The 23,924-nt window shown below is 48.0% G+C and overlaps 1 protein-coding gene across 6 annotated transcripts in view; it reads right to left on the bottom strand.

Annotated features, from left to right (window-relative positions):
• The window catches only part of MYT1 (myelin transcription factor 1), a 65,531-nt gene that overhangs the window by 14,356 nt on the left and 27,251 nt on the right, over positions 1–23,924 (bottom strand). For 4 of the 6 annotated variants that reach the window (XM_064673993.1, XM_064673997.1, XM_064673996.1 and 1 more), the window contains exons 3-16: positions 21,206–21,260; positions 19,286–19,316; positions 15,966–16,028; positions 15,219–15,466; positions 13,414–14,283; positions 12,649–12,783; positions 11,155–11,245; positions 10,520–10,633; positions 8,858–9,072; positions 6,118–6,323; positions 4,962–5,231; positions 4,164–4,318; positions 1,651–1,713; positions 1,353–1,421 (exon numbers count right to left, since the gene is read on the bottom strand). In XM_064673993.1, coding sequence (XP_064530063.1) covers positions 1,353–1,421; positions 1,651–1,713; positions 4,164–4,318; positions 4,962–5,231; positions 6,118–6,323; positions 8,858–9,072; positions 10,520–10,633; positions 11,155–11,245; positions 12,649–12,783; positions 13,414–14,283; positions 15,219–15,466; positions 15,966–16,028; positions 19,286–19,316; positions 21,206–21,260 — 2,585 coding nt within the window. The remainder of the gene's footprint in view (positions 1–1,352; positions 1,422–1,650; positions 1,714–4,163; positions 4,319–4,961; positions 5,232–6,117; positions 6,324–8,857; positions 9,073–10,519; positions 10,634–11,154; positions 11,246–12,648; positions 12,784–13,413; positions 14,284–15,218; positions 15,467–15,965; positions 16,029–19,285; positions 19,317–21,205; positions 21,261–23,924) is intronic. The other 2 variants (XM_064673995.1, XM_064673994.1) reach the window with 2 other exon arrangements.

Genomic DNA, 23,924 nt, shown 5'->3' with positions numbered 1-23,924 from the left:
CATATTCTATTAATATCAACTAATCCTGCCACTTTTTCCACCTCTGTGATAAGGAGCAGGCATTTAACAAACACTTTTCCTGGTACCAGCACCCACGTTGGTTGTGGGGCACAGAGCAGTCCCAGAGCCATGCGTCCCTCCAGTCTGTCACAGAGGGATTTGGGACTTTATCAATCATGTTTGTGACCAAAGAGGCTCCCCCTGACTCACCCATGGCTTCAAAAATCCTTGATTGCGTTCAGGACACAGCACATTTGTGGTTTTTTTCATGGTGAGCCTGTGCAATGGGAAGGTCTCCATTTTACTCTCAGTGGGGGCTCTCCAGTTATTGTTGTGAATATCTCAGTGTCTGAATGATCCAAAAACTGGATTCAGCAAAGCAGGGAGCTCAGAGGAGACAAAGGTAGGCTGGATCCATGGAAGAAATGTTGAAAAAGTTCTCAATGAGCTTTCCCCCAAAGAGGGAGTTGTGTGGAGGAGGCTTCAGGTCCCCCCAGTGTCTTCATCTGTTTTAAATACAATTCCATCTTTCTTTAGGGAAAGCAACCTAAGAGAGCATCTGGGAAACCCTCCTATGAAGAATAAGCTCCTACTGAAAATGAGGAGTTTGGGGAAGACACAGCAAAGGCAAAAACAAGATTCAGAGGAAGATATTTGACTGAAAATGTCAAAACCAGGTTCCTCTCTTCAGAAGCAGCAATGGAAACAGGGAAAGTCAGATGCCTGTGAGCCCTTTGCCACTGGCTCAGGATCTGGCCTCACCAAACATTTGCACACTCCCTCCTTCATTCCCTCACAAATCATGGGAATGAATAGGAACCTCTCTCACTACATCCAGAACAGCCACTAAAATTTAGCCTAAAAATAGTATCCCAGGTTCTCCAAAAGCATTGGCTTTGCTATGTCCTGGTGGTGTGTTCCCACCTGTGTCTCTGCCCAAAAATAAAGTGTGAGCCTTTCTCCAGGTTTTGGATTATTTGAGATGTACAAAAATGTTAAATGAAAAGGGTTATGGCCCAAACTAGGGAACAAGAGCTTGAGAAAAGAAAATAGCATGTCTACAGTGCCCAGAGGAAACCTGCCAGACATTCAGGTAACTTCCAATCACTGCCATGAGCCCCTCTCCCCAAAATAAGCCTTCCTTCATGCCATTGCCTCTTCAATGTGACAGCTGGAAGCTGGACTCCACCAGAGCTCCTTGGAGGTAGGTTTTGATCAGCTCTTTGAAATGAGAAGGGAAGGGATGGAAAAGCAAAAGCAGAGCAAGAGGAGTGGGGGCAGGAAGGGAGAAGAGAGAAAAAAGGGTGGAAATAAAGAAAAAAAAAGGAGTTCCAAGTTGAGCGCAAACATACTTGAGGTCAGCAGAGTGGGCAGCCATGAGGTTTCTGAGGCTCTTGTCAGCAAGAGGACAACCAGAAAGGCTGAAAGAGAAGAGATGGAATATCTGGATAAGCAAAAAAAAAAAAAAAAAAAAAAAGGAAAAAGGAAAAAGAAAAAAGGGCTGGGGCGTGGGGAGGGAGAGGGGCAATAGAAGGGGGGGAGGAAACAGAACCAAACTAACCAAACTATCCACATGGTCAAAAAATATACTAAAAGAAAAAAAAAAAAGTTGTCTTTAGAGTTCAAACCATGAAACAAAGGTCAACCCACCTGCGGTGAGAGGCATAGTTTCCCGTTATGTGTCCGCTGCCATCACAGCCTGGGGTTGGGCAACTGGGCAACAACAACAACAACAACAGGGATCATAAATGTGGGAAAGGACTGGATTCCCCAAGAGCCACAGATGGGCAAAGCCAGCTCAGCCCCCTCAGGGTCTATCAGGTGGGTCTCAACCCAGCCCCACTGCCAGACCCCTTACACCAGCTCCATCCATCGGATCTCGGTGTGTGTTTGTATGTTTGCATGGATATAAACCAGACATTTCCCTTTCAGCTCCCTTTCCTCCCTTCTTTGTTCTCAAAAAACCTAAGGATCCTGTGAAAAAAAATTTTAGGAATTGCATAAATTTGTGGCAAATGCAAAGGAAGTGTTTAAAATCCTTAGTTGCTTGGAGTGCTCGGTGTTGTCAGCTGAGGACTGACAACAGCCTGCTAGGTGGCATGACCTGACAGGTATGAACATCCCTGGAGGGTGCTGCCAGGTTGAATGATTCCTGCAATACTGAAACTCTGGCTGCAGGAATCATCTTGTTCAGTTTTCAGAGCTGAATAAGGTGCGTCAGATTTCAGGTTTCTGAAATGATTTGGTTTTTTTCCTCCCAGCCCTTTTAGCTGCAAAGAAAAGCTTGAAAACACTTTTCACTGCAGAGAGGGAATGAAAGTAGCCTCTGACTGTGTGTCTGGAGGCTCCTAAACAGAGGGTAGGAAGGAGCTGCTGCATCCCACCCACTGCCTTCAGTGGATGTACTTCCCATCCATCTCTCTTCACTGCCTCCTCTGTGAATTGTACTTTCATGGGCAATGGAAAAAGGTGCTCTCCCTTCTCCATGTCCAGGGAATAAAATCCAGTTTGTGCATGAGCAGCAAGGCTCTGGCACAGTCATGCCCTCCTGCCCCAAGTCAAGTGTATATGAGAAAGCAGGGATGTCCTGGGGCACTGCAGGGATACCTTGGGACAGCCTGGCCCAGCAGGTTGAGGCTTGGAGGCACCTATTCCCTGCTCACCCTTGAGTCCTTTCCCAGCCACAACTCCCACACAAACACAGCGAGCCCTGGAGCCAGCACTGATATGGTGATGTTCAAGCAGCAGGGATGTCTGGCTGTGTGGTTCCCACTCGTGTGCCAACAGGAGGGTGATGGGAAGATACAGGTGAGGAGCACCTTCCCTGCCATCTGTGCCTGGAAGTGGCACAAGAACTACGTCCAGACACGGAGCATCAGGCACAGCAGGTGAGTCTGCTCTTAACTACAGCTAATTCATTACAGCCTTTGGGCCAGAAAGGAATAAGGATGCTAAATGGGGAGGGAAGCCTCAGCACTGCCCACGACACCATTTATTTATTCCAGGGCTGTTTCCATTCAGGAAATTTCTGTACCATCACAATAAAATTAAGACACGGGAGGACTTCAGGGCTCTACCTCAGAAATTGCTATTCACGGTGCTGCTGGGTTTTAAAAAAGCCTTCAGAGCTTTGGATAAGGGCAGTTGGTCTGTGCTTTGCTCATTTAGAGAAGATACTGCTGCTGCTCTCCCCCACAGATCTCCTCCCTGCCTGTCTGCTCCCTCAGCCTCCTGCCTGCAGAAGCCAAGTAATGAGCGAGTTGTATAAGGTCAGTAAAACAGTGCCCACCAGCTTCTCCCTGTTTAACATACAGGGGGGTCAGATACACAGGAAAGAAGCCAAGAACAGCTGGGATGCCTGGGAGGGGAGACTTCCAGCCTGATCCCGAGGTGCTGTTAGGTCAGACTGAGGTCCAAGCTGCCATGTTTGGATCAAACTCTTAAACATCAACCATTCCTATGGGAATCAGTGTGGATGCAGAGCAATACTTCATCTTATAGCACAGATCTAGGTCGGTACTTCCACCCATCCGATGAATAGACGGATGAGCTGGGGCAGGGTCTCTCTCCAACGCAAACTGCAGCCTGACAGCAATTTTGCTGCAGCCCCAGGTCACACTTTGTGACCCTGGATTATCACGGTGCTGGGACCCACTGCTCTAAGCCAACGAATCCTGTCTTCTCAATGAGACATCTTGTGGTTCAACACCCCCATCAAGAAGGTGCTGAGATCCCTTGGGTGCTCTTGGCTCCACAGCATCGCCCAGTGCCCTAAAACAAGGGGTCAGGAGATTGGGCAGGCTCCTTCACTGTGCCAGAAACACTCTTGCAGGAAACACTGAGGAAAAGAAAGGGGTTTTCCTCAACCCTGTCCATGAATCCTGAGAGCACCAAGCTCCCTAATAGGTTCTTTTTATCACTGAACAATAAGGCCATGTAGGAAGGTATTTTTCCTCATTGATCAGCTGTTGTACGAGGGTGGGGTTTCTCTTGAGCTTTCATATGAACCACTCAGATGAGCTAAGACCAACCACAGTAAGAAAGAGAACTACAATTCTAATTTTTAAAATTAATTTACTAGCAAATTTTGTCTCCTACCAGCCTGGCTGTGCTAGGTACATATTTAGTAGATTTTGGAGGAAGAGACAAAAAGGAGGACTTACGTGAGCAGCTCTTTCTTGATGTCCTTGGAGAGGAATTTCAGCTTGAAGTTGGTTAAAGTAACTTCCCCTGGGTATTTTCGCTCTTCAAAGTTTTCCTCTGACACTTCTTGCTCATCAGCTTCCGAGGAGGCAAAAGAGTGAGCGGCAGGTTCTGACTGCAAGAAAAGATCCAGGAACAGGGATTGTAGTGGTGGTCATTGCTGCTGAACTGTGGTGGGAAAGATCCCAGCTTCATTCCAGTTAAGAGTGCAGCATTCCCAACACTCCTGAGCCCTCTGAAAGCACCTCACAGTACCCAAACCATGGATCCAATAGTCTGTAATTTCCTGGTTTTGTAGGAGAAATGTGTAAAACGTGTCTGTACGTGGATTTCCATGTGGATTTCCCTCACCCCGGCCAGCGGGTCATGGCTGGATTCCCCACCTGCAGGATTAATGTCAGTGACATACAGGGCCATCTCTGCTCATGGGAGATATAAATCCTGGCAAACATCACCAGGAGCACCACTGGTGCAAATGAGCTGAAAGGATTTACAACAAAGAAAGCACTGCAGACCCAGGGCAAGGAAAGTGGTGGGTTCTTCCTTTGCAACGCCAACAGTTCTAAGACCATCTGCCTCCTGCCTGCTTGTCCCTGGTTGATACCTGATAGTACTGACAAAGCTAGAAATATTTCTCTCCTAGGCTCAAAGGGCAAACTAGGTGTGTGTGGAGGGGGAGGGAACAGGACAACTGTGCGAGCAAACATGGCATTCAATCGCCCATGAGGGAGATTCAAGCATGAAGAGTCACTTCTCACCTCTTCTGGCTCCTCTTCTCGCTGACGGTTTGGTTTAGTGTAGTCAATGGGCCCATCCCATTCATCCTGGCGGGAGGTCTGGCTGGACTGGGGGGAGGTCATGGTGCTGCTCGTGGCACTGGTGCTGTTTTGGCGCTGCGACACATCTGGGGACTTCATGCTGGGACTGCTGCTGCAGCTGCTGCTGCTGGGAAAGGTGCTCTCCCGTTTGCGGTGTTTGTTCATACTCAAGTCCAGAGTCCCATTTTCATCCACCTCAATGTCCATGGACTGAAAGGTTGGAAACATGCCCAGTGTTAGCAGCTGCCGGCAACTCCCTGTGGGGATCTTGCCCCCATTTGTCTTTTACAGTGCAGCAGGCAGCTTTTCATGTCCCGTCCTCTCCACAATCAGTTATGAGGAACTGAATGAAAAGGGATGCTCTTTCCTAAATATTTCAGGAAGGCGTCATGAAAATGCATCCCATGTGGCATTTTGACTCAGTTGATTAACACAGGCTTCTAGTGCCACTTAAGATGCCCCATGGGATCCAAAACATCTGCCCAAGGCTCGGGGTGCTCGGTAGGACTTCTGGAAAACCTGTGTTCCCCTGAAAAATAGCTGGAAATCAGTCTGGATGCAACTGGGGAACCTCAAGTGGCATCAGATACAGATCAGTGAGCAACTGAAACCAGCTCTGAGAATCACAGAATTGTTGGGGTTGGAAAAGCCCTCTAAGATCATCGAGTCCAAATGTTCACCCAGCATGGCCAAGGACACACTAAACCATGCCCAAGTGCCACATCTACATGTGGCACTTTAATCCCTCCAGGGATGGTGACTCCACCGCTGCCCTGGGCAGCCTGCTCCAGGGCTTGACCACCGTTTTAGAGAATAAATTTTTCCTAATAACCAGTCTAAACCTGAGACTTGGCTTGGCAATGCTGCTCATCTCCCATGGGTAATTTGAGCATCTCCACAGCACAGCGAGAGCCAAGATTACCTCCTCCAAACTGCACCACCCAAAGCAGGGAGTGAAAGGGTGATTTGTGATGAGTGTCTGCATTCCCTCTACACTTAAAAACTGAAACAAAAGGAAGGGTAAACCGAGGTATTTCTCCCATCCCAAACTTCAAGTTTGGCCCCTGGGCAGTGGTCCCCAGGCACATGCACCCACCTTGCCGGGGGCCTCTTGCTGCTTGGTGCTGAGATTCTCAGGCATCTCCCAGCAGCGTGTGGAGAGGTTGAGGATGGCAGTGGCAGCCATGTGCGCAGCCTCAGCGTCGTGGGAGTAGTCGAAGCCTGTGGAGGAAGATGAAGTGCTCTTCACGTAACTGCTGGAGGGGCTGTGGCTGGGGGAAGAGGCCTTTGGAAAAGGTTTGGCTGGAATAAAAAGAGAAGGAACAACACAAGGCTGATGTATAACCGGCATGGGCAGCAGAGAGAAGTTAGTCTGACACAGTTAATGTATTCACAAGTTCCTGGGGTTATTCCCAGTCCAAGGGCTGGTTTGTTGCCCGAGATGTGCAACAGGAAGAATGCTGGCTGCAGCTTGTGCAATGGTCTCTTGGTGTGAAAGGTTAATTCGTTAACTGACTCTGCCATCAATACCCAAAACACAAGTGCTTTTCTTCATTAGAGCTACTCCTCGGTGGAAGAAGCTAAAAGAGAAGGCCTAGAGAAGCTTCCTGGCTCTTTTTTTGTCCTCTGTATGTCCATAATTTATCTGCAGAGCTGTCTTATGGGGGAGATTTCTAGTAGCACGTTTGAAAACATAAAATTTAAAAAATTACATTATTAGAAAAACCATGGTAATAAAATATGAGCTTCCAAGGATAACACGGTGAAATATAGATTTCCTGACAGCTGACATATCATTTAAATATGCCTGAATAACTGGATTTATTATACAGCTGCCACTCTGTTACTGTATGTCACATCAGCAGCAGTGCCAACCTGGAAATGCAATTTCTCTTCACACCCTATGAAACAAAAGTGAGTATTTCTCAGGGTGAATGCACAATAAAACTTTCCCTAATAATAAATAATAATTTCCTATTAATAAGACTTGAACCTGGTCCCATTTAGGGGGGGACCTGACCCACACAGGGTCCCTCTAAGTCAGTAGTTTCAGTGGGTGCAAATGGGATCATCTGATTTAGAACACTCACAAGATTGCATTCTGAATCAATTACCAAAATCTTCAAATTCTGAATTCATTCCACTGTGCCCTTTCTGGGGGAAACCACCCCCCCTTTAGGGGGAGTCTCACCCAGGGAAGATTCCTAAGCTTTGGCCTGATGATGGTAAAGCAAAGACAACCTCTGTTGATGCAGCTATGGAGCAAAGTGATTTCATTATTCCCATTATGAACTTGTAATATAAGACACTATAAAATACTAATCTTCCCCAGCACCGCTTTCTTCCTCGTTGCGTGCGTATATAATGCATATTGACATTAATGGGAGTTATGCACACACATGCAGGGGAATATAAATCCCTCTGGATGAAGATCTCTTTAAAATAAGTTCTCAGTGAAAGGAGCAGATTTCCCTGCTATGATTGGCAATCATATTCATCCTGTCGCTTTGATTAACTCATTGGAGGTTTGCCCGAATGGTTATTCTCGTGTCTGGCTGCTTGTTTTCCCGTCCGGTTTAATCCATGTCTTTGTGGTGGGGTGTGGGGTATCCACCCTCCCAACCTGACAGTATTCAGGATCGGGAGATGCCAATTTCAATTTCACACCGTGGGCTCAGCCATGCTTTTCCATTTCATAAGTATTTCTACCACTAATAGACTCGCAATCAGCAAATTAGTGAAATAAGTGATGAGAAAAAATAGAAAGGATTATCCTAGTGGGTCTGCTGGAATTATTTTTGTCAGTACAATTACCCTGAAAATTCTTTGCTAATATTGCAAATAACACAATCTATTCAACGAGAGAATCACTTGTGCTGGGAAACAAATTACTTTTCCATCAGCCCTAACCCAGGATGACAGTGGCAGTTGTGCTCTCTGGCCTCCATCCAATTTCATTGTCTGATCCTGTACAGATTTAGTACTGTAATAAAGGGCGCTCCCATTGTAGTGCAACAACCAGGATGCTTTCAAGTACGAGCACTTTTTTACAGAGCAGCTGCATCAGGATTAAACAGGATTGTGGAAGTGGGATTAGCCAGACAGAAAGCCCTCTTGAGGCTGCTGACTTCTGCAAACTGGGCTCCTAAATCTTTTTTTTTTTTTTTTTCCCCTCAGAAAGATGTCTTCAGGTACATGGCTGGTGTCAAAGGGAAGGGGGAGGTTTAACACATTTGCACAGGCTGTCTCCCCATGCAGTGTCCCTCCTGCTCCAACAGCCCAGTCCCTCAGGGTTTATTTATCCATTTCTTTTTCACCCACAGTGTTATAACCAGTGCAAGGTCCTCAGAACAGAGCAGAAGTGGGTGGCTACGACAGGAGAGAGCTGGAAGATAGAGGTGGGTGATCGATAGGTAGCAGAGCTGAAGAGCAGAGCACGGCAGGAAAGACAAATGGGTGGAATGGGTCATATATAAGATGGAAGAGAAGAAAACTGTAATCCATTTAGCTAGATGAGGAAAGACAGATACGAGTTGCAAAGCAATGGGGACCAACTGAGGACAGCTGTGTAACTTCTCCCACCTCGAGACATCACTGAGATTAATGTTCACACTACAGTTCTTCCAAAAGCTGAGGCCAAAGCAACTCTCCTCCAAGCAAAACTTTACCAGCGGCCATGGGCTCCTCTCATCTCAGCCTCCCCATCCCAGGAGGGATCCAGCAGTTCAGCCCCAAGCCTCTCCCACCACCCCAAAGCCACAATCCCAAGAGCCTTCACAACGTGCTGACAAAGTCAGAAAATGCAGAAACCCAGCCCATCCCTGCTCCCAACTTACATTTAAAGGCTTTAGGTGAGGTTTCGCTAGTCTGAATCTTTGGGGCAAGCATGCGTTTGCCAAAAACCTGAGCATCAAAACTTGCATAATCGAAGGTGACCTTGGAGTACTTCTCCAGCTCCTTGGCCAGGTTGGCCCGTGGGGTTGCTGGGACCATGTTGGGCCGGTAGCTTCCGTACTGAGGGATCTCCAGTTGCTTCACAAAGCACATAGGCCTGAGGATGAAACAATGAGCAGCAATTATTTCTCCTTTCCTTGGTGAGATGACTGTTGGGAGGGGACTAGACGTGATGGGGATGTGTAGCTGCACCTTGTTCCCGAGGGCTTGCTGGGCATGAGGAGGCAGCAACGGCCCTTTTGTGCTCCCTCAGCAAGTCTGCATCTGGTTTGGATCTCTTAGGTTCCATTTTTATTTTTTCACACTTTTTTTAAATTTTTTTTTCCTCTTTTTTAAACAAAACACTGAGGTGTCAATCTCATCCGAAACAACAGTCCTGCCCACTGCTGTGGCATGGCAGCATTTTCCAACACAGCACAGGAATGGGTATCACTCACTCATGGGACCCATGACACGGGGTGGCACACAAAGGCGTGAGGACCCCAGTTCAGCTCCACTCCCCACTGCAGGTTCGTTGCAGAGGCACCAGGGCCTCTCCCCTGCCTGCAGTCCCTCCTAGAGCCCCGCTTCGGCAGGGCTGCCTATCATGAATCAATTTGTCTTGCATATAAATTGTATATAAATGGCCTATTGTTATTCTCCTTCCCGTGACCTCTTTCCACCAGTGACTCCTCAGAGCGGGAGCTCCTTGGAGCATGGGCCGTCCTCGTGATGCGCTCAGAGCGCTCTGCGCCCGGTGCAGGCTCCGCTGCAAATAAATAAGTAATCGCCCTAAATGGCCTTTCCAAAGCACCGAGCGCTGGTGCACCAGGGTGCTCAGCAGTCCTGGGGAGCAAATAAATAAATTAATCAGAGCTCGATGCCTTTGTGGGAGTGCTGCTCGGGGCTCGCACCGCGGTTTTTATCCTGCTCTCGCTGCAAAATAACAAACCATATTACGATCCATCTGTAGCCTCATGAATCACATCAGCTGCGGAAGCCAGCATCTATCAGGGACATCCTTAATGTGAGACAGGCCTTTCTCCCGGGAAGATAGAGATGGGCGAAATACCAAAACAAATGTGATTGGTTTGGGAATGAGTGGCAGGTTCTTCTCCCCTGAACCGCGCGGGCTAAGGAAGAAAAGCAGGTGGACTTACACGCAACTGCCATGGAGTGATTTGTATGTAGCCTAATCTCCTCCTCCCCCTCCCTGAGTCCACCCTACTTATAATGCTAATATAATAGCCATCACTGGCTGGCAGTTTGTGCTGCAGAGCGATCGGCACAAGTGCCTTCTGCTGCACTGGTAAAACCCTTTGGCCTGTAGCCTCAGCATTAATTGATGCTACAGAAGCAATTCATTGTCCTCAGTGCTCTCCCTGGGACCATCAATTAAATATCTCCCCACCTTGGTGAGACCTATGATCATAATAACAGGACTCAGCAGTATCAAGATACAGCTGGAGGGAGCTGTATCAAGATACAGCTCCTGGGAGCGTGGCCTGGCAGGGAGGGCTGGGGCAGCGCAGGGATGTGGTGCTGGGCTTTGCTCTCCCGCTTACCTGAGTATTCGGTCAGAGTTGGAGCTGGTCTTTGAAGGATCACCAGACTGGGTTTGTTGCTTTTCATGTGATTTGGCTAATTTTTCAGCAGCAGCAATGGGGCACCCAGATAAACTGTGGGAGTTCGGTTTGTTTGTTGTTTTGTTGTTTGGGGTTTTTTTTGAAAGAAGATAAAAAAAGAGAAAAGGAAACCAAGCATGAGGAGTGAGCATGAAAACCTTCATTTCAGAGACCCAGAGCTACACTAAGCCCATGAGAAACATTTGCTTCTTCCACACTGAACGAGTAATGAGACAAACTCACCTTGCACCTGCAATCACATTAACATAGAATCATGATATATAGAAAGGTTTGGCTTGGAAAGGACCTTAAAGCTCAACTAGTTCCAACCCCCTGCCGTGGGCAGGGACACCTTCCACTACCCAGGTTGTTCCAGGCCCTGTCCAACCTGGCCTTGGACACTTCCAGGGATGGGGCAGCCACAGCTTCTCTGGGCAACCCGTGCCAGGGCCTCCCCACCCTCTCAGGGAAGAATTTCTTCCTAATATCCAGTCTAACCCTGTGCTCTGGCAGGGGGAAGCCATTCCCTCTTGTCCTGTCACTGTGCCCTTATAAGAAGAAGCCAAAGCTGGTACCTCCTGTGCGTGTTGCGGTTGCTGTTGACGTGACCCTGTCCTGTGCAGCCTGGGGTGGGGCATTTCAACACGTTCTCGTGCATCGCCAAGACTTCAGAGCAAGAAGGAGAAGGGGAGAGGGGAAGGGAAACAAAAACAACTTAATAAAAATCAGAGAGAAGGAAAAAAAAAAAAAAGACAAAACCATCAAGTCTTGTACGCTGGTTTCCTAGAAATCAGGGAACGTGAAATGCCGTAGTTAGAGTTTGTGGAGAAAAAAAAAAAAAGATTTTCAAGGCAGCAGCGCTCAGGTCAGCACTAGATTAGCATCTCTACACACAGCCTGGGCTTTCTCCTCGTTTGCTGATTGCAATCCAGTTTCCCCCATCTAGCCCCTCCTGCCCACCCGTGTTTTGGAACCAGTTCTCCCAACTTCAGGTAGTTTTAAGTGATTGAAGTTGTATCTCTGCTTTTATCCTTAGGACTGGTCTTTGTTTGATTTATTTTTTTTTTTAATTTTAATCTTCAGGATTATTGCTTCCTGCAGCGCTGACCTTAGAAGTAAAGAAAATAATTTGATCTGCAAGCTTTTGCAAAGCACACAGCTTGTGTTAGTTATTTATTAATATTTTTTCTTGCATTCCAGTCTGTGAAGATAGCTGTACTTTCTTCTTGTTTCCTGTAGTTCTGTGTTTATGGCAGGTCTGCAACCTTTGAAATTACTGATAAGGAAGGGCTCCTTTTTTTTTTTTTTTTTGGTCTATTATACCATTATCATAAACATGCAACCATGATTTTTATGTATCTATGCAGGGAAAGCTATTTAGGATGCTGGTAGAGAGGCAGAAATAAAATATCTCTCTATGCATACACAAAAATCTGCTATGATGATGATAAATATTTTCTGTAGAACAGGTGAATCTTGATATATCACCTTGTGAATTTTACAGTGATAAGAGCATAGAAGAAGACTCAGCTATCCTGTACATCCTGAATGACTTCTCTCCTTTCCTGTATGTCCACATGTTTGGACGGCAAGGAAGAAAAATATCCCCTTCTTCCCAACAAGATATCCCATATAGGGAATAACATGTGACTTTCAGTGTAAAGATGGGCACTGCTTAACACACTCCTGGAGGTGGGCAGGCGTTTTTAAAGCCCCCCTTTGATTTTCAGAGAAGGGACCTCGTTCTCCACAGGATGGTGCTAAAAATCTTTAAGAAGGGCAGGACTTCCAAGCAAATCTCCATCACATTTCCTGTGAGTAGCAACAACACTTTGGTGGATAGCAGCATCCAGGATCAACCTGGAAAAGCACCATCCCACACCAAAAACTCTGTTATACTCCAAGGAATAACATCAGGCTTGTGCTAGAGACTCAGCCATAAAACTCACATCGTTTGGGACTGTCTAGAGAGCTTTGAGGCAGCGCTACCCATCAGATGTGAAATTCCCCCTAGGAAATAAGGCCTCAGAGTAATTTAAGCAGCACTTGTTATCCCACCATGTACTCACTCTCGGGGGGGATCCTGTCTTTGTGCGGGCAGCCGGAGAGGCTGCGGTGGTGAGGGTAAAGCCCCGTGACGTGGCCAGTCCCGTCACAGCCAGGAGTCGGACACTTGATTTCTCGCTTCTCGGGTCTCGAAGGATCTGAGGATTGTGGGGAAAGGGCGGTGGGGAGCAGGTTAGTGGATTTGGAGGGGAAGAGGTGGAAAGGAGACAAAAAATTGCTGAGGGTGCTTCCCCTACCACTTTTGCAGTCGAACAGAGAGAGACTTTGGGTTTGGAAGTTTTTTTTGCTGGAGGTGGAATTGTAACACAGGAAGTTGCAAAAATTGGAATCAGTAAAGTAATTTGAGGAAGAAACTCAGTTTGGAGCATGGAGCAACTCACAGTGACTGAGCAGGCAGCCAGCTCAGTGCCAGAGGATGCCAAAGCCCCTGCCCCTCATGTTCCTGTGGCCAGACTCCTACCTCTACTTTAAAATCCCCTTGTGTTTTAAACCAACCCTGCAGCTCAGACTCAGATTTTCAAGGCCAATGGACAATTTAGCCAAGCAATTCCTCTGCTGACAGGAAGGATGGTGTAGGGCTCATCATCATTTTGTGCATTCGCTGTTGACCTCTAGGATGTCCCCATCCCTCTGGGCATTGAGGATTTGTGGCTAAATTCTCCCAGTGGGCTGTGAGCTCCCCCACTATCAGCCTGATTATCACAGGGTGCTGAGCAGACAAGTTCACCTCTTTTATTGGGAAAGGAAGGAGAGGCTTGTCCCTGTACCTTTGCCATAGTAGCTCTTTCGGATGCTGTCCAGCGGTTTGCTCTGTTTGTCATCCACCTGGAAGTGCTTTACGTGTTCTCCTGGCAGCCGGCTGGGCTCCCGCACGATTTTCACCTGCTCGGCTTTCAGCGCGATGGCTTGTTCCAGCAGCCCCAGGTTCCCCCTCGTCATCATGTCGTACATCTCTGACTCGTCGGTCACGGCTGATTTCTGGGACCGGGCGTCGTCGTCCTTGTCATCGTCCGACCGGACCTCCACGATGACCGAGTACTCGGGCTTCGGGCTGAACTGCCCTTCACAGTGGCTTTTCTGGGTGTCCTGAGAAGTGTGAGGAGCTTCTTCGCAGATCACTTCAGGAGCCATCTCCTCCTCCTCTTCATCCTCATCTTCTTCCTCTTCTTCCTCCTCATCATCATCCTCCTCCTCCTCTTCCTCCTCATCATCATCCTCTTCCTCCTCCTCCTCATCCTCTTCTTCTGCCTCAGCCTTCTCCAGTTTACAGGACTCCTCACAGGTGGCATCATCCCGGTGCTCTGGACACAACTCGCTGCTGCGCTCGCTGGTGACCTCGATGACCTCCTCCGCATCCTCCGTCTGGATGATGATCTCCTTGTCGCACTCCTCTTCCACCAGCTCCTCTCCTGCATCCTCATGGACCAAATGCACAACGTCAGATGGTGGCTTGGAGACCTGCAGCTCTGCTTCGGGCAGCTGCCCCTCGATGGCGAGGGTTTCCTCTGCTATTTGGCCCAGGTTTAGGAGGGAGTTGGCGATTATTTCTTGGTAGCTGCTGTAGTTGGCCTTGCTGGGCCCAGATGTACTTGATGCTGTGTTTTGTCCATAATGGGTTGATTTTGCTGGGCTTCTCTCTGAGGAGGGGGGAAAGAAGGAAGAGAAAGAAAAAGGGAGAAAGAAAGAAAAGACAGAAAAGGAAAAAAAAAAAGGAGGAAAAGAAGAAAGGGGGAAAAGAAAGAAGGGAAGGAAAAAGAGGAGAAAAGAGGAAAGGGGAGAAGGGAGGAAAGAGGGAATGAGGAAAGGGGGAAAGAGGAAAGGGGGGCAAAAAAAAAGGGAGGAAAAAAGAAAGGGGAAAAAGAAAGGAGGAAAAGAAAGTAATTATGTAAACTCATAAACATTTCTTTTTTTGTATTTAAACTTATCTGAAACCAGAGCCTGGCTGTTCTATCCCTGGCGTGGCCTAATTTATTGCATTTGAGGATGGCAGGTAGAAAGGGAATTTCCACATAGAAGGGAAATCATGGGGGTTCAGATTTGCCATGTTCCCAGCTCTTCCTACCCTCTCACACATACCCTGTCCCATCAGCAGCCATCTCACCCTCCTGCTCCCAGTGCTCCCCAGACCAGGGCTCCAAAGCAGTGAGCAAGACACTGTCAGGACCCTGGCTGAAGACTCATCTCCTTTGCTGGTCACTCCTCCTCTTGGATAGCAGCTGGATCTGGCCAGGGGCATGACTCCTGCTGAGCCCCTCTCAGCAGCAGTGTGGGACCCTGGCTGCCTTCCCCGCTACCACCTGAGCCACACAGCAAGTTCCTCTCTGCTTTCCATGTGTCTTTCCCCAGGGAGCATCCCTGGTGGAAAAGCTCTCATTTTTATGATGCTGCAGACAATTGCTGTGTGTCCCCTCTCAGCTTAAGCAGAGGTTTGCTGTGTTGCTTCCACCCAGTGCAATAATTGAAGGACCCATCCTGTACATAATTCAGAGGAGCTATAACTCCTGGTTGTTAACACTCCCTGCCCTTTCTTCATCTGCAGAACACAGCTCTGCAATCAATAATGATAAAGCACCTTCTGCCTGCTCGGGGCTGCGGGTCTCCTCCTGCTCCATCGCCTCCGCCTCATCCTCCTCCAGCATCCCCTCCGACTCATCGGAGCCAGACTCCTCCTTCGCCTCGGCCTCCTCGCTGCCGTCGCTGTCGACGTTGTAGCCTTCATCCAAGGCCAGTTTGAGCGGGTGGGATTTTCTCTTCGACACCAGATGTTCGGCCTCCGCATCCTGAAGTTTCCTCTTCTTTGCGAGAGGGCAGCTTTGTAAACTGCAGATGGGGTCAAGGAGCAGAGAGAAGGCATTGCCAAGTGAGAAAGGCCTGGCTGCCTCATCCCAGCTGGTTAGGCAAAGGCAAGTGGGACAAATACACGAATACTACCAAAAAGACCATCCTAGCAGCCCAACCATCAGTTAAGGCTGGCATGGCCTCAAAGGCAAACTGTGTTCTTTTTTCCCCTCCCCATCCATAGAGACACCGAGCAGACCAAAATCTCTGCCTGTCAGCAGCTCCCACCAATCCCTGGCACCTGAGTCAGGTACTTCTGCCATGTTTTGGGCTCTGTAGGAAGGCTGCTGTCAGCCTGGAGAGGCAGACTTCCCCAGGATCCCCTGGGGACTGATGAAGAGACAGAAACCAGCTCTCTAGTGGGCAGATTTGGGACAGAGGAGTTGGGTTGCTGGTCTAAATCAGATTTTCTCCAGTGAACCTCTGTGTCTGGGTTTCTTGCTCACAGTTTTCCACTCCACTACCTCCAATGCAGCCTCACCTTCTGTGTCTCGCGTACTTCCCACGGATGTGTCCTGAGCCGTTACAGCCTGGGGTTGGACAGCTTGAGAGGGAAAAAAGCAAAACATCAAGAACAGCAATAGGACTTGGGGAATTACTGTTTAATTAGAAGTGTATAAACTACGGTCAGTTAAACAGGTCCTGTGCCCAAGGAACAAAATAACTGCAAACGGGAAGATAATTTCCCTCAAATGGTTCAGTTTGTCCCTTTGAATTCCAAGGGAGGAGGGCAGGAGAGCAGCCTTGCAGTTTGCTAAAAATTAATGAAATTACTCACCCCATTTAATTAGATGAACGGGTTCACTATAGTTTTATGAGTATGTTTAATTAAAGATTTGCGTGTGTAAGAGCAAGCTTTTAAAGGCAGATAGCTACTGCGCTCTGCCTCCCCGCTGCCACTCCAGTTTTCTTTTTCTCAGGAGGAAAACATGGGTTTTTTCCTTATTTGGTGGCTTATCAAGAAACTGGAGTTCCTTACAGCAAGAAATGGGTGGTTTTTAGAAAAGTAGGTCAAGGAGGTTTTTGGCAGAGCACTTTGGGTGAAGATCACCGGGACTAAAATCCTCAAAAGCACCTCAGAGCCCCACTTTTGGAGGGATGAATGGGATTTAGGTGACCAGATCTCCCAAATCCCTGCATTTTTTTCCCTGCTGCTCTGCAGAAGAGGGTGAGTTAAAGACTTGCAGGGAGCTCTGAACCACACTCTCAGCCACCGCTGCCTTCGCTTGAGCATCCCTCTGCACGGGACCACGCGCCTTCCCTGCAGGGGTAATTAGTCCCAGCTTCAGGAGCTGTAAGGGCTCCAGATAAGAAGCATTAAAGCAAACATTTTCTGGCAAAACCAGATTATGGCATTGATTATAGGATGCCCAAGTGACTTGCCTGATGTCTGAGGAATTCTGGAGTTGTGTAGGATTAATAACCTCATTTAGCACTGTATCACCCTCAGCCCAGGAAGTTGGAAGCGCTAATGAAATCTCTCGATGACAGTGCAAAGGGAGAAGGCATCACCAGCCCAGAGGGGATCTGGCCAGCCTGTTATTCTTAGAGTAAAAAACACGGGACAACATTAAATAGTATCAAGTGCCAAGTCAGGCTTTAGGGACTCGGAATTTCTGCTCTCAGCAGAGGGCTCAGCCCTTGCAAAAAGCTGAGGACACGGAAGGTCTGACTGCACTAATGGGTGTAGCAGCTCTGGGGGCACTGGTGGGTTATTAATGGTTCAACTCCCCACAATACAAGTCAGATTGCTGTGTTCAAATAATATAATTCAACCCAAAAGCAGGACAGAAAAGGGCTGCTGAACTGTCAGGAGAGTAGGAATCCTTCCTCCAGGGAGACTAGCTTGATTTAGGTTAGCGAAGCTGATTCTGAGAGGGCAAATGGTGGCAGCACATCCACTAAGGGGACACAGCTCTCTGGGAGGGTGGAAGCTGCACCTCCTGGCTCCTCCAAGACAAGTCCCCCTCCCTGCTGTCCCCTTTGCTTGTGGCCTGGTTTGAAGCATCCTCCAATACCATCACTTGGGGGATGGGTCCCAGCTCTTTTGGCATCCACACACAGCCCAAGCCCCACCACACCCAGGGTCTGGCCTGGCAGTGAGGTGTCCCTTTCTCCAGCAGAACATTTGAGGTCAGACAGAAAAAGATAGATCTCATCCCACTAACATGCGCAACTGGAAGAGGGAGCTCCCCCCTTTGCTGCTCATGATCTAAAAGTCTATTTAATTTTAATTGCCCTCAGTCCTGACTGAGGCTGCTGTGTCCCGAGCAGCCCCCGACACGCTTCCAGTGACTGCACACCAAGAGACAGAGCAGTGTTTATGTCACCAGTGACTTCCCTGAAAAAGGCTTATTCGGTGGGAAACAAGAGCAGCTCTGATGAAGATGTTACAGGCTTTCATAAGTTTTCCTGTATCAATTAAAGCTAATTATCCCCCACCCCATTTTTGATGTGGTGAAATGAAGCCTGCAATAAAAAGTACATAGGAAAGAGCCAAGTGATTGAGCATCGAGGTTTGCCAAGGCAGGTGCCGATTTGGGATGTTTCTGGCTTCAATGTGTTAATTTAATGCCTTTAAAAAGCACCAGCACAGAGGTGATGCTCGACATGCTCTGGGCCAGGTTTCCCCTCCCCTCTCTCCTTTGGGGAGGTTTCGTGTATTTTGGCAGGAGTCCCAAAAGGGGAAAGGAGCTTCGAGGTCTATTAGAGCTGCTCTCCATCTCTCGAAAGCCACCACACCGACCAGCTCTCCCCCTCTCTCCAGCCTTCATCTGCTTGACAAAAGGGCTTCTTATTGTTATGCAGACGATGCCCTGCTTCCAATTAGTCGATTAATCGTCCAGTTATTCAGGCAATTAGGTGACAGCTGCAGAGATGGCTTTGTGGAGCACTCTGTCCTGCCCCTTAGATATGTCACCTGCTCCAATTACCACCTCCACTCAAGTGTTCAGCAATAAAAGTTGGAGAAGGGGCATGCCCACCTCTCGCTCCTCCCGGCTCTCCAGAGTAATAAGAGAGTGGAGGAGCAGAAATGCTCTGAAATTGGGTTGGTTAAGGTCCAATTACTCTTTGACACACACGGCTTTCTAAGGAAGGCTGCTAGGAGAGGCAGCCCCTGCTATTAGTGCCTGTCCAGGTTAAAGACTCCTACCTCTTGCAAAAGCCCTTGTGAAAGGTTTAATGGGAGCTTAGAGGTGGGGGAGGCTGTTATATCTATTAAGAAGCTCTGTGGGGCTGCAGAGGCTCCACTCCTGCTCTTTTGGCTGCTGCTGTTGGCAAGCCAGCACTGCTAAATTAGTGACAACAGGACCTCAGTGACTGAACAGAGGACGTGGGGCCAAAGGAGGAGCATCTGGCACGAGAAGTGATGTGACACTATGTTGTTTGGGGGGAATAAGAGGTGGTAAAATATGTGGAAAAGAAACTGTGGTTAGTTGGGACAACATAGGATGTTGTCCCTAATGATCCTGGAATAAAAAGCATGGGCATTAGATTTTGCTGGGGTTTAGATGTGGGATTGGACAGAGGGTGGCTCCAGTCTAATGTGACCCTTTCCAGAGCTCCTGTTTTCATCCCTTTAAGTCTTGTGGTTCCTGACATGTTTTATCAAGTGGTACTCATAAGACTTGGACACAACAAGGTGCCTGCTGATATAAGCCCCCCAGCAAGACCTCCACCCCACTAGTCCCACAGGTTTGCTCCCCACACACAAATTCCCAAGCTGAGGGGCTTATCCCAAGCCAGTCCCACTATGTGCCCCCCCCCCCCCTTCCCGCCGAGGAGGAGCAGGGTCCTTACCTCACCTCCTGGCCGATGAGCTCCGTGGGCACTGGGCGAAGGGGCAGATGCAGCAATGGAAACAAACACAGGTCAAACACACAATAGGGGTGCCCGGCCCCACCCCCGAGACATCCCCCTTCTCCGGGGGAAACTCTCCTGCCTGCAGCTGCGTTTCTATTGCCTCCTGGGGCATCCCATTTAGGACAGAAAGGGAAAATCTATCCTGCTGTCGTTTTACTGCATGCCAGCCTGTAGTAAATCATAATCCTGCCCTGTAAATCCTCATATCTGTGCTTATTTTCAAGCACCTGAGTGCACGTTTGCAGCTTCAGGGACCACCTCTCTTCTCTGAACACAGATAACTTTGAAGTCATGACTTTGGAGCTATACTGACATGCGTGTAACTCAAGTTTAAGTAAAGACCAAGTTTTCTCATGCCGCCTTCTCTACATTTGCCCTTAAAATCTGCTCATCAATTTCTTTTTCCACAGTTCACAACTGTTTTGCTGCAATGGGCATATTTACCTCTAAACCACCATTTTTCTCTTCCCCTTGTCACACTGGACTGAGCCCCTACCAATGCTCAGACATATAGTAGGAGATGTGTTAATTGAGGTTTAGGGTAAACAGTTTGTAGGGGTTTCAGGGATTATTCCCCATTTGTGAATAAGAGGACTTCTCACTGCTCACAGTAACTATATGCAATAACTTCACATCATCATAGCTGAAATCTTACATCCAGCCAGGAATCCAAATAATCAGGAGGAAAAAAATCCCTCAACATAAGTTTAAATTCACCCAGGCTAAAAACTATAACACGTTTGCTCAATTTGTTTGAGCTAATTGGGTTTCCTGGGATCCAGCTCCCGGTGGGATGACTCACAAGCTTCAACAAACTGGAGGCAGTGGCAAGTCCCAGGGTGTACATAATAAATTACCTTTTCACATGGAGAAACCCAGATTCAAGTGTGGGGAAGGCAGGGTGTGAGAAAATAAATAGAATTAGGGGGCTCTCATTTGCAACCTGAGTGAGCACCTTTGTGTATGTGCAACAAAGCAATGAAATCCAAACATCCAAGCTTGGTTCAACACAACTGGCAGCATCTGGGTTTGGTTTTTTTTTCAAAATATGCAGATGCTGTGAAAAGCAAGGTGAGGACAAAGGAAGGTGGTTCAGCCCCTCTGTAGGATGAAGCTGCAGTCCCTGCAGCCATCACACCTTTCCAGCCTTGTTCATTCCTCACTTCCAGCCAGCTTTGTCATTTGTCAAATCCACAACCATAAAAAGGAACCAAAATAGATAGGCTGGTCTGTAACCATCACACACGGATGTGGGACCACCTGAGGTGACACCCCGGGCTCTGCATCAGAGCCCCTCACCTTCTCCTGAAGAGAAAGCGCGCAGAGACCTGCACTTATTTTCCTTTTCCTTTTTTTTTTTTTCTAAATCAGAAAATAAACAGCAATCAAGCTTTGCATTAACCAGTCATTTGTCCCCCCATCCCTGCCGGGGGACAGCCCGTTTGCTTCTCCAACATGAGCTACTTCTGCCAGGCTCTCTCAGATGTGCGACTTCAAAGCCGCTGGCAGAGTGAGCATGATGAAAGCCCCGGGAGCTGATCTGAAGCTCCAGTGATTGCCATCCCCTACAGCAAAGCATGCACGGGGGCTTTTTTTTTTTTTTTAATTTGCTTGTTATTTTCCTTCTTCTGGGTGTAGAGGATGAGGGTTAAATATCATAAGGACCTGTATAGGTTTGTGGTTGGGAGTTTTGCAGGATTTTTAGAAAAATTTCAGCGGGGTTGGGGAGCGGGGGGCAGTGAGAGTAACTTAAAGAGTCAAGCCTGGACCTGAAAAATCAAAGCCTATTTGGAACAAGCAAAGTGCAGGGAGCTCAGGACTGTACAGCCTGGTGCTGTGGGATAAACAGCTGCTCACCTCTGACAGACTTGGATCGCGTGCGTGCTCTCTTATCGTCATTTTCTAAACTCATCTGCAACGGAAAGAAAAAAATCATTGCTGAAAGATAACAAGAAAATTATCATTAAAGGACAATCTTGCATGTGGTTATTGCTTCATGTAAATACCTCGGCAGCAGGGAAAGCTTTCCCATGTTTTTGAGATGGAGGTTTCTTGCTTTGATGCAGTTGTTCAACACACCGTGCCCAAACTTAGCAAGTTTAAATTAATTTCCACATCCCAGGACACAGGAAGGACCCTCTGCTTGTTAAGTACCACAGAGGAACAGACACCCAGATGTGATGCTCAGTGATGGAGAACAGCTGTGCCTGAGATTGCACTTGTTAAGGGCAGAACTGATTTCTCTGGGTTTACATCACAGAAGTGCTCTGAGCACCCCAGTGGAATGCCGGCATGTATTCAGAAATCTCTGAATTTGTGTCCGAAATGGTCTCCTGCCTGAGAAGGGCAACTTTTCACAAATGCCCTAAAGAGCAACCTCTCCTCTCTTCTTAAATTTGCCACAAAGAGGGCTGCGTCTAAATAACACCCCCAATGTGGACATCAAACAGGAGGGTCTGCAGGGAACACGAGCATGAATAAGTAACATTGGGGACTTCAAAGTGCTTGATATTAATTAAACATCACCACATACCACAAGGTAGCAGAAGGCTGAAGTGCAGCCACCTCTGGGGTGCAGCACCCAAGCCCTGGTGTCAGGGAGGCTTTGAAATCAGGCAGTGCCTGGAGGTGGGAGCAGGAAAGCAGGGACCTCCAAGGCATGGCAGAAAGAAACAGCTGGAATAATATAAATGGGATTTCATTAAAGTTGTCAACAGAGGTGCTGAAGTGGTCAAAGAGCTGTTTTACATCTTGCCCTCGACACAGACGCTCTCTCTGCAGGCAGGAATGTTTGGCAGCAAATGCCAAGGGGAAACAGCAGGATTGGGATGTGAGCAGGGACAGGGATCATAGCCTGGTAGGCTGGGGACAAGACAGTTTGGGTTTTACTGCAGTGTTACCACGTGGAACATTTCCTCCTGAGACAACAAGAAGGAAAGAGAAAAGTGAGGGAAAGGACCATTTACAAGTGGGATTTGACATAATAAAAACAAATTCACTTTAGAACATCCTCTACAAGGCCCAGTTAGAGAAGGATCCAACCAGCTCCTGGGCCATCCCCAAATGAGGAGGTTCCAGGCTAACCCTCCAACACCCCTGAGAGAGCAGGGACACCAGCAGCTGCTCCCCTTGGTCAAGGGGCAGGAAGGGACATACATGCAGAGCACATGCTGCTCTGCTGGCAGCAGGGATGATGCAGGTGTGATATGTGCCACTGCATCCCCACATGCATCTTAAAATCCTTTCTTGATGGATGGGCCAGGGGTCCTCACCCTCAAAGGATGCACCGCTTGGTGCTTTCCCTGAGATTTGGAGGCAGAAAGGAGGAAGGGAGGGAGGCTGTTGGGCAGGCAGAGAGAGGAAACCAAGGTCCCCAGCCTGTGGGGCACCACAGCTAAAACCACCTCAGAGAGGAGGGATGAAATTTCTCCGAGTGCCTCTCTCCTTTCCATTGCCACCCTCCAGAAATTCACTGTTAGCATGCGATGATTTATGTGATTTGTTAGATGGGGAGGTTGGAGAGGAAAGGAAAAAAAAATAAAAGAGTGGTGGTGGGGAATCAAAACCTGGAGCAATTTCTGCATCCTGTTAGCATTCAGCTCATGGCACCGCGGCGTTGTGCTCCACGTTTATTACAATCTTCCCAATAACACAGCAGACAATTACTATAATTTGTATTTTTAAAGCCCTGGTTCCCTGTGGACCAATGGCTCACGTTTAAAGTGTGGAGAGGAGCAGGTGTCACAGGGACTTCATTACATTTATGAGCCTTTCAACGTCGGCGTGTGCTGAGCTCGCTCCCTAATGCCGCCGCACACCGACAATACAACTAATACCTTGGATTGCTGGGAGCCTCCAACCAAAAGGAATTTCAGAGAGGGCTTTTTCTTTCTTCTTTTTCTTTCTCTTTTTTTTTTTTTTTTTTTTTTTTGACTGATCCCCAGGGGATTGGCACATGTTGGGCTGGTGCCTTGGCAATGTGGGTTTCCTGCAGATCAGTTATTCGAAGCGGCAGAGGAGGTCGGGCTCTGGGAAGGGCAATGGGCATCACCTGCAAGGGGCCAGCCCTGGCCAAAAAAAGAGGTCACAGGGCCAGCATGGAAAAGCAAAGCAAAATTTCAATTTTCTTAACCCTGTCCTTCAAGGACAGGCAGGGGGGAAGGGCTCAAGCTGCTTGTCTATAAATGTGGGAGATCTATAAATAAGGGAAGTCCAATTTCATGTAACATTTGTCTTCAGGAAATTAGGTATCACTTCCGAGGTAACATCCAGGCTCCTCACTACACCACAGCACCTCAAAGTAATTCCTGACATTGCCTACCACACCTTTTTCAAGCCAGGATCAAACACCCTGGGAAGACAGGAACACACTTTGTTACCACATGGGCAGTGGGACAGGAGCCACCTAAGACAGGAACAGAGCCAACCTTGCTCAGGACCAAAGAATGCAAAACCCAAAAAGGCTGCCTTGCCTGACCTACTGTACAAAAAAAACCCCAAACCCAAACTCCTAAATTATTGAGGGTTTTCCCCACAGGAAATGCCAGCCACAGGCATGTTAGTCCAGCTAGAAAAC

Source organism: Pseudopipra pipra, chromosome 17 (genome assembly GCF_036250125.1).
Source record: "Pseudopipra pipra isolate bDixPip1 chromosome 17, bDixPip1.hap1, whole genome shotgun sequence".
Classification (NCBI taxonomy): Eukaryota; Metazoa; Chordata; class Aves; order Passeriformes; family Pipridae; genus Pseudopipra; species Pseudopipra pipra.
The sequence above is the reverse complement of the archived record's forward strand: the minus strand, read 5'-3'. Positions and strand labels throughout refer to the sequence as shown.